Source organism: Xiphophorus hellerii, chromosome 23 (genome assembly GCF_003331165.1).
Source record: "Xiphophorus hellerii strain 12219 chromosome 23, Xiphophorus_hellerii-4.1, whole genome shotgun sequence".
Lineage (NCBI taxonomy): Eukaryota > Metazoa > Chordata > Actinopteri > Cyprinodontiformes > Poeciliidae > Xiphophorus > Xiphophorus hellerii.
The window spans coordinates 8,162,835-8,176,965 of NC_045694.1; the positions used below are offsets into that span (position 1 = coordinate 8,162,835).

A 14,131-nucleotide genomic window follows, 5' to 3' on the forward strand; every position below is an offset into this window, starting at 1 on the left:
TTTACTGACCAGAACCTGTAAGTTTGCTAGCTAGAGCAAACTTGATAGACTCTTTTTTTATTTTTGTTCTGACCTTGCATTGTTTTAATAAATTTGTTATGTCTTATCATATTGTTAAACAAATTTCTTTTACAACACAATTCTGTATTAATGTTAAACTGAAAACTGCACCTTCCTTAAAGACATGACTTTACCAAAAACCTATGATTTTTTTTTAAATCCAACACTGTCAGGTCAAGGTATGATTTGTTTTTTTTAGGTTTTTTGACAACACTAAAGATGAAACCTTTTTCTTGATCAATCCGATGAGGTTAGATATTTTATTATTTATCATTTACCCTTGAATCATGAAAGAAAGTTTTAAAAAAGACTGTAGAAAGAGACTCGTTTATTCAACCTGTCATTGAATAAACCATCAATGACAGGTTGTTGCGTGCAAAGAGAAAAAAGAAAATCAATTACTTTTGTTGTCTGTGTAGTTAAAAATACATGCTTATGTTTTGAAGCAGTAGTAGAAGCTTCAGCCTGTTTTGATTACTATAAATGTATATAGACACTGTAGTACAAAATACATTAAATCTGAAAAAGAGTGGTTATTTTTTGTAGTCATCTGATTTATTTTCAACTGAACAATTCATAGGGTGCAACCAAATCGATGGCAGCACCAGAGATTGTTTTTCCTACAGGTGCGAAAAGAGGCAAAGTATTTTATTAAGGATAATTTGTTCTTCGTGAGGGCTGCACAGTGGTAGCAGCCACTGTGCAGCTGCTACAGTGGCTGCACAGCTACAGTGCTGTAGCTGCACTGTAGCTGTAGCTGTAGCTACAGCTACAGTGCAGCTGTTTGCATGTTCAAGAAGGTGTTTGCATGTTCTCTCTGTGCATGCTGGGTTCTCTCTGGGTTCTCCGGCTTCCTCCCACAGTCCAAAAACATGACTGTCAGGTTAATTGGTCTCTCTAAATTCTCCCTAGGTGTGTGTGTGTGTGTGCATGGTTGTTTGTACTGTTTCTGTGTTGCCCTGCGACAGACTGGCGACCTGTCCAGGGTGACCCCCGCCTCTCGCCCGGAACGTAGCTGGAGAGGCACCAGCACCTCCTGACCCCACTAGGGACAAAGATGTACAGAAAATGGATGGATGGATGGATTTGTTCTTCGTTCTCGACACACAGAGAAGAAAACTACAACAGTCACCAATAAGGTGGATATTGAATAATCGGTATTCTGAACCGAATAACTGCAATATGGCTGACGGACATATCACAATATAATCATTCATATTAGTCAGTATTGACTATTAATGATTAGTTTTTTTGTTTTAAATATTTGAAATACTACCAAACTGGTGACAAGGACTTTCCTATTTTATCCACAGTTTCCTCTAGAGTTCTCCTTCTTCTTCGATGTTTTCAGACCACCAGACCACCAGACTGGTCTGGACCACCAGACCACCAGACTGTGGTGGTCCACAATAACCGTGTTAATTTAAAATAGCAAAATATAATCTGATACATTTTACTTTTCCAAATATTTCCAAATAAATCAATTAATCTAATTTAACTTTAATTCTATTAAATTTTTGAATCAACTTTTGTCTTCCTCCCTCATATTATTGACAGAATAGCACAACATGCTCTACTGTCTCAGTCACGCTTACTATTGCGATGTTTCCTTCTTCTTCCTTTTGAGTTGTTGTTTCCATTATATGAAATGTGGGTGTTAGAAAATAATCCATTTTCGCATTATGCGCTACACCAGAAGTGAAAAATAGGTATACAAGTTTATTTCCTGTCACAAGATTGGATTTTATTTTTAATCAAAATACAATCATTGATTTTTAAAAATTATTATTATTATTATTAGTTGTATACAATATCACAACTACCGCATATTGAAAAAAATATTAACTTAGATGGAAAATAAAATAGTAATCTGATATTGTCATGGGGGGAACTGCAGCCCCCCCTTTTGCGCCGCCATTGAACCAAATAACTGCGTTTAGATATCTACAGTTAAGTCATCAAGTTCATCATATTTATCTGTTTTCAGTATGATCTTTAGTTTCCCACAGCATTCTAGACCTTTCTCGTACAGAAGAGTCTGGGCTTCCTTGCTCCTTGCTGCAAAGATTGCCCCACCAATCGTCAGGGTAGGCGAGGGATTAGCTCCACAGATTAAAGTGGCCATCTCCAAACCCTGGCTAATCCCACCATCTGTCAGAGAGCAGCAAACCAGCCAAGACTCTCTTCACTGGGCTAATTAGAAAAGCCAGAAGAGCGCACGTCCAAAGAAGGGGGAAAGGAAATCTTCAAACTTTTCTGTTTAATATTCAGCGAGGCGATGGAGGAGACGTACCTTCTCAACTATCCAGGCGTCAAGAAGAAAATCCTGGCAGGTGGGAAAGGACCTCTGCCTCATTTCCCACCTGGGACAAAGGTATCTTTAAATTCCCTTAATGGTGTTAAATGCTGATAAACTAAATAACAATTCTAGTTTTTAAGTGTGCATTTATAGATGGGTTTTATGCACCTAAATTAGATCTTCTGAATTATTCATAAGGAGGGGGAAATTACTCCATGTCTAGCTCTCATGCACAAAGCAAACATTTGGTCAACCAAATTGCAACATGTTTTTTTGGCCCACTTCCTGTTCAGCCTCTGATCTGCTGGTCTCCAACTTTTCCCCTCCTTCCCAGTCACCATCCAGCCATATGGCACTGAGCCTGGATGTTGTGACAAATATTTTCCATGACAATGACAGCATGAATTTCCATTCACCAGTGTGTGGGGGTGTGGGGATGTGTGTGTGTGTGTGCGCGTGTGTGTGTCTTTCCACTCTACCCCAGTTGCACACACACCGCTTTTAGACGTTTTGTCTGTCACAGGCTATAAATAGAAGGTTAGGACTCAACATAATTTCACAGTGATTTAGGTTTTGTATGTATTTTATAACAAACAGGTGAGAGATCTAATAAAACCCTCCATCTCTACACTGTAAAACATTTGAGGTTGGTTTAACTTGAAAATGAAAGTCCACCTACTGCCTTGAAAATGCAGTTTAAGTCAATAAGAAAATTGTTTTGATTTTAACTCAGAAATTAAAGTTCATTAAGCTGGTTTAACAACAAGAGACAAGTTTTCTAAACATTATTTTTAAAGTCCATTAATCTTGAATTGTGAGTTTTAACTTAATGGTGCAATTTAAACCAAATTATTACTTCATCATACTAGAAAAAACTGCCCTCGCCTAGTTTAAGAGCCACATTTCTATATTATTTTCACTCACAATATCAAGTTAAAATAACTTATTTTACTTTTGAATAATTAAAATTATTGTTTCAAATTGCATGAAGAAAATTTCTGATCTGATAATGAATTTTATTAAACATAACAATGAATTCTACTCAAAAACATTTAGTGTGAACAGGACATTATCCTCAAGCCATGCAAACTGAGAATCACATTAAAATGAACATTTGCCTTAATAAAACACCGATCAATGTAACGCATTTCCATCTCAGGATACTGAAACAGGCCACTAAGGGGGAAATAGCTCCCATTCCTGTCTTTTTCTACTTTCAGTTTTTTTAAGTGCTAACCTAAAAACTCTAGTTTGTTCAATTCTTGGAGGTTTGACAAAATTAATAAAAACTAACACAACTAAGTTTATCTTTCACAAACTCACACATTTAGGTTCAAAATCTAAAATTCGCTAAATTTATTTGACTTAAAGAGAAGAAGATAGTAGACACAACGAAATGCGGCTCAAATGTTTTACAGTGTATGTTGCATAATAAGTGTCTGGAATTCGGTATGAAGTGCTTTTAAATAATAGAGCCACTAAAGCACTCACCACCAGGGCAATTTAAATTAAAAATGCTTATATATTCAAAGAAAAACTGACAGCTTGGAACTACAGAAGTGATCGAATAATAGGAGGAACAATGAGAAATAATTAGGAAAAACTTAGAGAGCGTGATGTCAGAAATACATTTCTGTATTTTCCCCGCTGTACATCTAAGGTGGTCTTCCATTTCCAAACCCTGCTGGACAACTTTGAGCGAACGGTCATTGATGACAGCAGACTGGTCGGCAGACCGGCTGAGATCTTTGTCGGAAAGATGTTCAAGATGGAAATCTGGGAGCCCTTGTTGACGTCCATGCGGGTCAGAGAGGTGGCAGAGTTCTGGTGTGACGCCGTTGTGAGTCCTAGAGGTCATACTCATGGAGCATACGAATGTGTTTTATTTCAGCCCTATGATGTCAATGTTTTTGTTTATGTGTAATTTGTTTCAGCACACAGGCTTGTATCCCATTGTGTCGAAGGGAATGAGGCTGATTGCCCAAGGGAAGGACCCCCTGGAGGGGCAGAAACACATGTGTGGCATGGGGAACCTGTTCCACTATCACTCCACTGGCTTCCCGGAGCTCGACGAGATAATGCGAAATCCTCAGCCACTCATATTCATCATGGAGTTGCTGCAGGTGAGCTACAGAGTTTTATTAGATGATTTAAAGATTATTAGCCCCAGAGCAGGCTCAAGTTCAAATAGGAAGCTGCTCAATGCCTCCAAACCAGCAGGGGGCGCACAACAACTCTATAATTTCTGTCATAAATACCTTATAAGAGCAGAAAGAATGAATTTCAGGTAAAATATTTTGGAAAACGTTTTATAACCTTTGGACTAAAGTGCAAAATACAAGAAAAAAACAAAGAATTGAGATACACCATGAAAACACAAGAACTTGGATTACCAGCAAAACAAACATAAATATTTGTATTTGTGATAGTTATTCAAAAATCTTATATTCAGTGGTATGTAAAGAAGTTTATTTTTTAATAGTTTTTTTCTTTTATTTTCATGTTTTAAATAGTTTAATATTTTGCTGTGGATTTTTGTTTGCTATTTTTGCTGAAATTGTTTTTATGTTATAGCTGGTTCTCGTTAACCAATTCGGGCTCCTATTTTTATCAACATTTGATTCCATCTTCCAATCATTTTGTATTCATTAACATACCATTAGTATTCACATGTGTAGCCTCTGTAGCTAGTTTCTGATAGAACTTAAGTGTTTTGTTAAATTATAGATGTAAATAATAGTAGAAATGGTCAGATCTCATGTACAAGGCAATGTACATTATTATTTATGATATATTCCATTTTGATTGATTTTTATTGTTCTACATCAGCAGAGCATTCACCCGTAACTCATTTTCATAACAAAACATCAGAGTATAAATGACCAGCACCTGTACTGACTCTGTATAATGGTTTTGTTTTCCTGAAGATATGTTGTGTTTTTGTTTGAAGGTTTGCACCTCAGGGCTTCTGTAGAATAAAAGCAAAGAAAAAAACCATCAGATGTCCTCCCTCTTTATGCAACAACAATAGATAAAACAAAAGAAACATTTACAATGCACTGACAGCATAGACAAAAAAACCTGTTTCTGTCTACAAACATTCAACTTTGAAGAGATAAATAAGCTGAATCTCATCAGGGACTTTGATGCTTCAAGATGTAAAATCTATATTCTTTCTTCTTTTGATGCCATTTTCTTAGGGAAAACTTAAGATCTCTGACTTAAGTTGTGTAGCCTCAACGTAAAAGTTCACGCAGGAAATTATTTAGACTTTGTGCTCTTCAAAACCTAGACCTCTACCTGCAAAATGTTTAAGCAGTAAAAAGTCCTGCAATACACTATATAAACTGCAAGAACAGATCCATTTAAAGGTAATTTCCTTTAAACTTAATAGTGTTTTGTAGAGCGCAAAGACTTAAATAAAAGAAATTCAATTATTTGTTCTGCACTATTTTTATTAGCATTAAATTAAGCAAGCTGTTGAAAAGTTAGCAAACTTTTAACATTTACGAATATCTAAATGTAATGTATTTATAAAACATAACTAAAAATATTTTTGGATGACTGTTTCATTCCATTGCTGGAGGGTTTTTTCTGCTCTGCTGCATGTTTATCCTGCTGCGTTCTCCTCCTCCCCCCTGCTGCTCCCAGGTAGGAGACCCCTTGTCTTACCACAGAGAGTCGTGGATGATGGAGAAGGACGAGAAGCTGCAGACGGTGCCCATTCTCCACATGCAGGGCAACGCTCTGGTCAGGCAGAAACAATTCAGAGAGGCTGCCAGCAAGTACAAGGAAGCCGTCCTGCTGCTAAAAACAGTGCAGTCCAGGGTGAGTAAAGGATGGGGATAAATCACTGTTATACATGTCATTTCTGTCCTTTAACACATTCATGAATGTTGAAGGACAACAACCCAAGCTGACCTCTATCCCATTTGGTCAGCTGGTTTTATCGCTGTACAATGGCTGCTGGAAAAGACAAGTGTTTTGTTGGTGACCTACCATCCAGAAACCAATTGCTGCATTCTTTTTGGTTGTGCAGGAGGCTCCACCTTTGCTTCTTAAAGATATATGGTTGTATAATTGTGAATCTGTTTGCAGCCATTTTCACGTGCAACTGTAAACGTAGAGTTGAGGGGTGTGGCCAGCAGCAGATTATTTGGCTTTAAAGTGACAGGAGGCCCCAAAATATCTAATTCTGAAAGTAAATTAAAATGAAATTTTATTATCTAAGAATGATTTTGAGCAAAAACTTTAATAAAAATCTTTTGTATAGCTACTCTAATCTGGTAGGAAACATCATGGGTCACCTTCTAGAGATGTTTTTGCTTTAGTCACTGTTTCAAATCCCTTTATTGTTTGAATCAGTTAAAAAACCCACCAGACCCATCAAGTTCAAGTAAATTATTCATCTTTACGAGGAACTGCAGAGTGACAGCAGCACCATGGCCATGTCCTGTTTTCTTTCTCCCATCTCTGCATGTGTTAGGAGATGCCAGGTGATGTAGACTACATTAACTTGGGGCGAATGATTGTCCCCCTGGAGCTGAACTACTGCCAGTGTATGTTGGAGCTGGAGGAGTACTACGAAGTCATAGAGCACACAACGGAGCTGCTGGAGAAACACAAAGGTAACAACAAAGTCTTGGAGGAAATACTGCTGTAAGGTTCATGTTAGGAAATTGCTATGCTGGGAATCGCGTATTTAATTTATCTCTTCCAGGAAGAAATGACATAATGTACTCTGTCTTTTCTTCCATCTTCGTTTTTCTTTTTTTTCTTCTCCCTGCGTCACCAAGCTTCACACTCCCACGTCTGTGTCGCTATACCTCTGAGGTTAGCAGCTGCATTGGAGGCTCCACGGTTAATCTTGTGCATTGAGGTGGTTTAACAGTGTGAGGTTATTATTGACTCCAGAGATGTGAACCAGCAAATCTCACCATATGCTTGCTGTCCTCTAAGCTCAAGGCTACTGATGTGCTCAAAAACAGAGAAAAACGAAGAAAACACAATTTCTTATCGAGTTCCTTTGGTGTTTTAATGTTCAAACATAGTTTAAGGCCTCTTTTTAATGTTTATTAGTCCACTGTTACCAAAAAGGGCTCAAAATATATTATGCACCAATCCTCAAGGCAAAAAAGAAGAAATTATAAAAATGCAAAGGCTTTTGAGACTCTGTAATGTAACTACACTAATGCTATTATGCATGCCATAATTGATTATCCTATTACAGCTGACACTTGTCAAGATGTGGGGATTGTTGTGCAGCAAGTGAGCTGTCACTTATTGTAAACACTGAAACTCATCAAGCTTGACGATTTTTGTGCTTTTGACAGAAACTGAGATGTGATCAGCAGGTCAGGATTAGTTTTAATGAATTAGAGAATAACGCTTTGACTGGAGTGTCAGGTAGCTGGCACCTGCTAATCGTGGTCCAAGAGAAGTCGATATAGGAACCAGTAACAGGGTCCTTACAGGTTCACTGGTGTAGAAAATCTGGTCTGTATGAAAGAATCTGTGAAAAACATTAATCCTGTTAGTTTCAGCAGAAGAACTGTAGCATAAACGAACCACACCGACTTTAAATTGTAGGCTTTTTTGTATTTTTATTTTTAATCAAAGAATTTGGTATTTACTTATTGGATTACATCAATCAGGGCTTGATTGTCAATGTTATGACACATAAAGTAAAATATTACTCTCAACCATACAGACCTATGTTTAACAAAAGTTTTGTCAGGAAACGTCTAAAAGTAATTTGCCAATGGCTTACAAAATGTTATTATAATGGGGCATTAGGGCCATTGTAGATTGAAGAAAAAAGAAGTAAATTTCTTCCAAAAACTCAGAAATTTTGACTTGAGTCTCATAAATTTTCTAGAAAAAACATAGAAATTTCTGAGTGTCAAAATTTGAAAAAAAATCTACTGGGTGTTTGTGTTGTACTGTAGTATAAAATGTTAAGGAAAATGATTATTTTAGTGCTAAAAATACACTTAATCTTACAACATGTGTAAAGGTATATTAAGCACTCTTATTTGAAAAACAGGCTTTGTGTGACCCTTCGAGAGAGGCCCGAAGAAGACAAGCAGACGCCTTCCACTGTCTGTTTAAGAGCACACAAAAGCCATAAAATTAGCATCTCCATGGAAACGGCGCTGGAATGTGTGGGATAGACGTTAGAGTTATCTGTGAAATCTCAAAACAGGGACTTCTCCGCCCGAGATCGCCCGTGTCGGACAGAGATGAGCACGAAGTGGTCCGCCCTTTTACTTAGATAAAAACCAGACATCTGAGCTGTAATGAGGGGAGTTTCCAAGTTTCTTTGGGGGGCCGAAACAGGTCTCTGATTGGTTGAACAACAGAACGCCTTCTTTGCATATATTAAATAGGGAAACACCTCTTTAGTTTAAAATTCCAGGTCAGCACGCCGAGAGAGAGAGTTTTTTCCATCTTTTCTCCATGTGGGCGCCTTTGTCTGTCTCTGTGTTTCGTGTGTGTCTGTTTCCCCTTGTCTGTTGTTATTTTGTGATAAAATGTATATCTCTGTACCTCTGCAGCTTTGTTAACTGATTCATGCGTTGCTTTGTATGAATTAAACTCTGTGATCTGTGACGTCAACACGCCTTGTTGTGGGTTGTTTTACAGCTGCCCCGCTGCTCGCCGAGAGGACCCGGCTTTTAAGGAAGATATGAGCCAAACGTTTTGTTCAAAGTTAATAATAAATATTTCTTCCTTTACAAAAATTAAAATGAAAGTAAAAATTTGTTTATCGAGAGATAAAATTTTCTCTTTTAAGATTTTTGTTTATTAGTGAACATTTCACTTAAATTTGTTTTAATTTGTCACCATCAACAGTCTAGTGAAATAAATCTGTGATACTGACCCTTTGTCCGTGACGTCACGCTCTCCAGAGGTCCGCCCATTCCGCCATGACGGACGTGAAAACAACCAATGCGCTCCTTTAAAGTCAGTCTAAAAACAAGACATCTGTAACCCAATCTGGCTTCTATTTAGTTGGTTTCAAATTAAAATGGTCGTAGGGTGCTGCGCTACCCTACCCTATCCCAAACAGATAAGGATAGAAACCAAACTTGTAATTTTATTTTATCATTTTTAATGAGGAAAGATGGCGGCGGCGATGGATAGCAGCTGTCAGTAATGACTGGCAGTCCTCGGTGTAACCGCTGATTTGCACTTTTTACAGGGTAGGAAAATTAACGTTCATATACTTTATAAGTAAGTATGATTAGAAATATATTAAATATTGCATAATGGAGAAGGTAGGCGTCTAACTATTGGTAACCATGGAGACAATGCCGCACCGTCATGTAGCCTAGCATGTATGGAAAAAAACTGGTTAGCATCTTGTCTTTTGTACGTTTTTAAACCTGCTCCGGTGTGAGGAGAGGCGCTGTTTATGACATGGTGACATAAATCATATGGTTTGAATTCAGGCAAAGTCGGTAATTTGATCAACGCCTCAGGAGGGAGAAGATATGGGTCGGTTTCTAAGTTAGCTATTTCCAACTTTTGTAAATACCGCCGTCTGTGAGCCTCATCTAGGTGTGTTACCTTCACAGACAAATTAGCTCGAATCGAACAAGTAGAAGCCATAAATAAACTAGAAAAACAACTTGGGAAGACAATTTCAATTGCTCTGTTCAATACTCCCACTTCCGACGTCCATCATGGCGCCTGGAATGATGAAATGACGTCACAAATGTCAAATTCTTGAACACTCCTGATGTAGAGAAACCAATTAACCTGACATGTTTTTGAACTGTGGGAGGAAGCTGGAGTATCCAGAGAGAACACTGCACTGTTGCCAAGTGTCAGATATAACCGAAAATTTAGTGTTCTTTAAGGTTGTTTTAGTTAATAAATGATCTGATTCTTAGAGTTTAAATCTACCCCAATTACTGGAAAATGATTTTCTTTAATATGAAGGATCCATTAAACAAAGAGCCAGTCCAGACCTGCGTTAAGCTACTTCAGCTAAATTTTTAAAATGTTTCTGACTTTCCATGAGAACCTGCTGGATTCTGCAGAGAGTGCGTAGGAGGACATGAGGTTGACATTACCCCAGGTTTTACAGCTGGAGCAGCCATGGGAACTGCACTGTCACACTCATGGCTAGTCATATAAGGCGAGAGGAGCCTTGCAAGTTGGCACAGCCGCCACTTCAGAGCCTCACAAGTTTCCCCCCTTACCCTGTGACAGAATGCTCAGACACAGCCTGGATTTTCAGTATTACACTGTTTGATTATTCTGTGTTAGTTTATGTACTTTGGTGCTCCCCTACTTTTACTGCATCTGATCATATTTTGGTATGAATGAAAATCTGAGATTAAGTCACTAATTATATACCAAACAACTGCAGTTATGGATAAGTGATCTTAAAGGCATGATTTTCACTTTTTCCCACTTTCTCTTAGTACTACCACAAACGTCTGCTTATTTTGTGGGATTTTATGTGACAGAACAAAACAAAGAAGTGCATAAAGGAAAAGGGTGCATGGTTCTTTTTCAAATAAGTACTGAAAATGGTAGCATGCGTATACATTCAGCCCCATGAGTCAAAACTTTGCAGAACTATTTTTTGCTGCAAGAGAAAATCTTTTGGGATTTGTCTCCACCAGCTTTATTCTTCTAAAGACTGAGATTTTTGCCCACTCTTTGATGCACTATAGCTTAAACCAGGGGTGCCCAAAGTCGGCCCTCGAGGGCCGGCATCCTGCATGTTTTAGTTCTCTCCCTGGTTTAACGCACCTGGATCAAATGATGGCTCGTTAGAAGGCCTAAGAAGAACACTGACATGCTGAAAAGGTTGCTGATACCGCCAGGGAGAGAACTAAAACGTGCAGGATGCTGGCCCTCCAGGACCCACGTTGGGCATCCCTGGCTTAAGCGGCTGTGAATATCAGCTTTCAAGTCTAGCCACAAATTCACAGTTTGATTTGAGTCTGAACTTTGACTAGGCTAGTCCAACTTTGACCAGCTTTGAGCTAAACCACTCATTGCAGCTGCGACTTTGTAACGAGCCAAGTCTTTTCTACACTTGGTTTATTCAGTAGTTTTCCTAGTGTTTAATTTTGCTTTGTGTTCTGGTTTTGTTGTGTTTTTAAGCTTTAATTAATAACTAAATATTTATTCTTAGTTCATCCCTAAGTGGCCCAGGCTCACTGTCAACATGCAGCTGCACTCAGCTGGTTTCAGTATCACTCGCTGCGTTTCCAGTAACCATAGAATTGTGCAAATTGAAATTATGAAAATAAATTTGCTTAATATAAACGCGGCAATTTAAAAAAAAAAAAAAAAGTCCTACAATGAGATGGGTTTTCAGCCATTTTGAAATGAATGTATTTTGTAAAACTGAATTGGAAACAATTTTTTCACATAACAGAAGTCAACAGCTGGACATTACTACTGGAGGAAACGTCAAATAAGCTGACAGGAAGTGGTAGGAGGATAGTTTTAATTTTTTTTTTCTGACAATCTGAAGCTGGCTCCACCAGAGCCGTTTGTCATTGTCCTATGTTTATGGTATTTGTCCTAATTTTTTTTTTTACAGCCTCTAAATACAAAAAATGTCCTGTATTTCCATCCATCCTCCTGTGAACTTTGACCAGCATTCCTGTCTCTGCTGAAGAACCGCTTTCCTACAAAGTGTTGATTTAAAAACAGCAGGAAGGTGAAGGTGTGAGACATAGCACAGCAATAATAAGATTTAAACGTCATAAGGAAAGCAGTAGGGCTGTGAGTGTGTGTGTTAAGCTTGACCAGTGAAGTGCAAAAACACATTTCAACAGTAACATGACATTTTGTCAGGTTACAGCCACAAACTTCAGTGTGTTTTACTGGGATTTGTATTTTTATAAGTTTTGTATAGCTTTGGAGTAATCTGTCTTTTGTCAATTATAACTGCAACACTTTTAGGGTTTGTCTAGCAATTTTTCAAATATAAGGTAAATATTTTTAACCGTTCTTTGTAAAATGGTTCAATCCAACTGGATAAAGTGCCAGTTTTCAAGTCTTGGAACAGACTCAATTATATTTAGGTCTGGACTTTGACTGGGCCATTCTAACACCTGAATATGTTGAGATCTGAACCATTTTTTGTGACTTTGGTTGCATGTTCAGGATATTATTCCTTACTGCTAAAAATCTTACCAAGTAATTTTTGTCTAGTTTCTAGTGCAAATATCTTATTACACTTAAAATAAGACAAAATGTAACTTACAAGTAATTTTTCTGCTGGATATAGGAGCTTGTTTTAAGTAAATATTTAGGGATGCATCGATACCAAATGTGGGCCGATATCTATATATGGTACTAATATTTCTGTTAAGGGCTATAAGTGATATTTACTGATATTGTATATATTTCACTACCATTTACACACCCGGGGGGTGGGAATAACAACCACAAACAAATAAAAGTAAAAATTGGTTGTTCACATCGGCCCAGTTTTATTTATCGAACTGACACGTTATAATTCCCATCCATTCTCCTCTGATCACTGACCTGCATCCCATCATCCTTTTCTCTGTGAGAATAGTGTTTTCAGTCTCATGTGACCAGAGCGTCTTCTTCCTCATGCTTCCGCCGTCCACAACACGGCTTACGTCAAACAGAACATTTTATATTTCTTCTTCTCCTCTATAAAAGACAGATTTGTGTAATTTTTATTTTACTCCAAAGATATACAAAACTTATAAAAATACAAATTCCAGTAAAACACATTGCAGTTTGTGGCTGTAACCTGACAAAATGTGATGTTACTGTTGAAATATGTTTTACAGGGGAGAGTTTTTGCACTCCACTGGTCAAGCTTAAGACGTCTCCACAGCCCTACTGCTCTCCTTATGACGTTTAAATCTTATTATTGCAGTGTTATGTCTTCCCGCTGTTTTTCCAGCTCATTTTTGTCACTATTCCACAACCTTTCATCACCTTCTCATCCTCCTCTAAGTTGGTGCCGTGTTGTTGTTTCTCCTGTCGTCAGTGTCATGTTGTCTGCTGAATTTTAAGTCTCTCGTTTCATCCCCTCAGCGCAGCAGTTCTGTGGAAACGGCAGGCTCGCTGCAGTGTTTCTGCCGTTGCCGGTGGCGACAGTGAAATCTGGTTAACTGTTGGCTGAATAAAATTTAGCATAGGCAGAAATTAAATGCTGAGGAACAGAAAAAGCATCAGTGAGTGTATCTAGCCTGAAGACAGAGGCACTGCCATGCAAGAACGCAGCGTTTCTTTACAAACTGGTGTTAAAAACTGATCATTTATTTTTATTGCATGATAAATGTAAGTTACAAGCTTCCTGTCATCTTAGTTTAGTTAATGAAGGGTAAAAAAGTTAAATATGTTTCTGCAAACCTAAAAACACGTTCATGGTGCTTCTACATATTACACAGATTCTCCTTGCATTCTTTTTTGTTTTACAGAAACAGAATAAGATATGTCTTGATTTTTGTATTTCTGCAAATTCATGTCATAATATAATTTTAAAATGCCGATTTAAAATTAATTGGACATTTTTAAAGACTCACAATTAAATTTTTGATCCCTGATTTACTTTTGGTTATAAGGAGGTTTTATAAACCCCATGTGATACATTTCAAAACACCTGGAGTCACAAACTAACTGCGCTTTTAAATGATAATAAGAGATGATTATCAGTTTAACAGAATATTTAACAGAGATAATCATCATGATTATCATGATGATTATTCAATAACTAGTTTTTTCATTAATGCTGAACCTCATTGTTGTTTTAAA

General features: G+C 37.6%; 1 protein-coding gene across 1 annotated transcript; it reads left to right on the forward strand.

Annotated features, from left to right (window-relative positions):
* Positions 1–2,338: 2,338 nt before the first annotated feature.
* Positions 2,339–7,022, forward strand: LOC116714862 (aryl-hydrocarbon-interacting protein-like 1). The gene is made up of 5 exons (XM_032555620.1): positions 2,339–2,434; positions 4,020–4,199; positions 4,294–4,482; positions 6,011–6,187; positions 6,846–7,022. The coding sequence occupies exons 1-5, from the start codon at positions 2,339–2,341 to the stop codon at positions 7,020–7,022; spliced, it is 819 nt and encodes a 272-aa protein (XP_032411511.1).
* Positions 7,023–14,131: the final 7,109 nt, after the last annotated feature.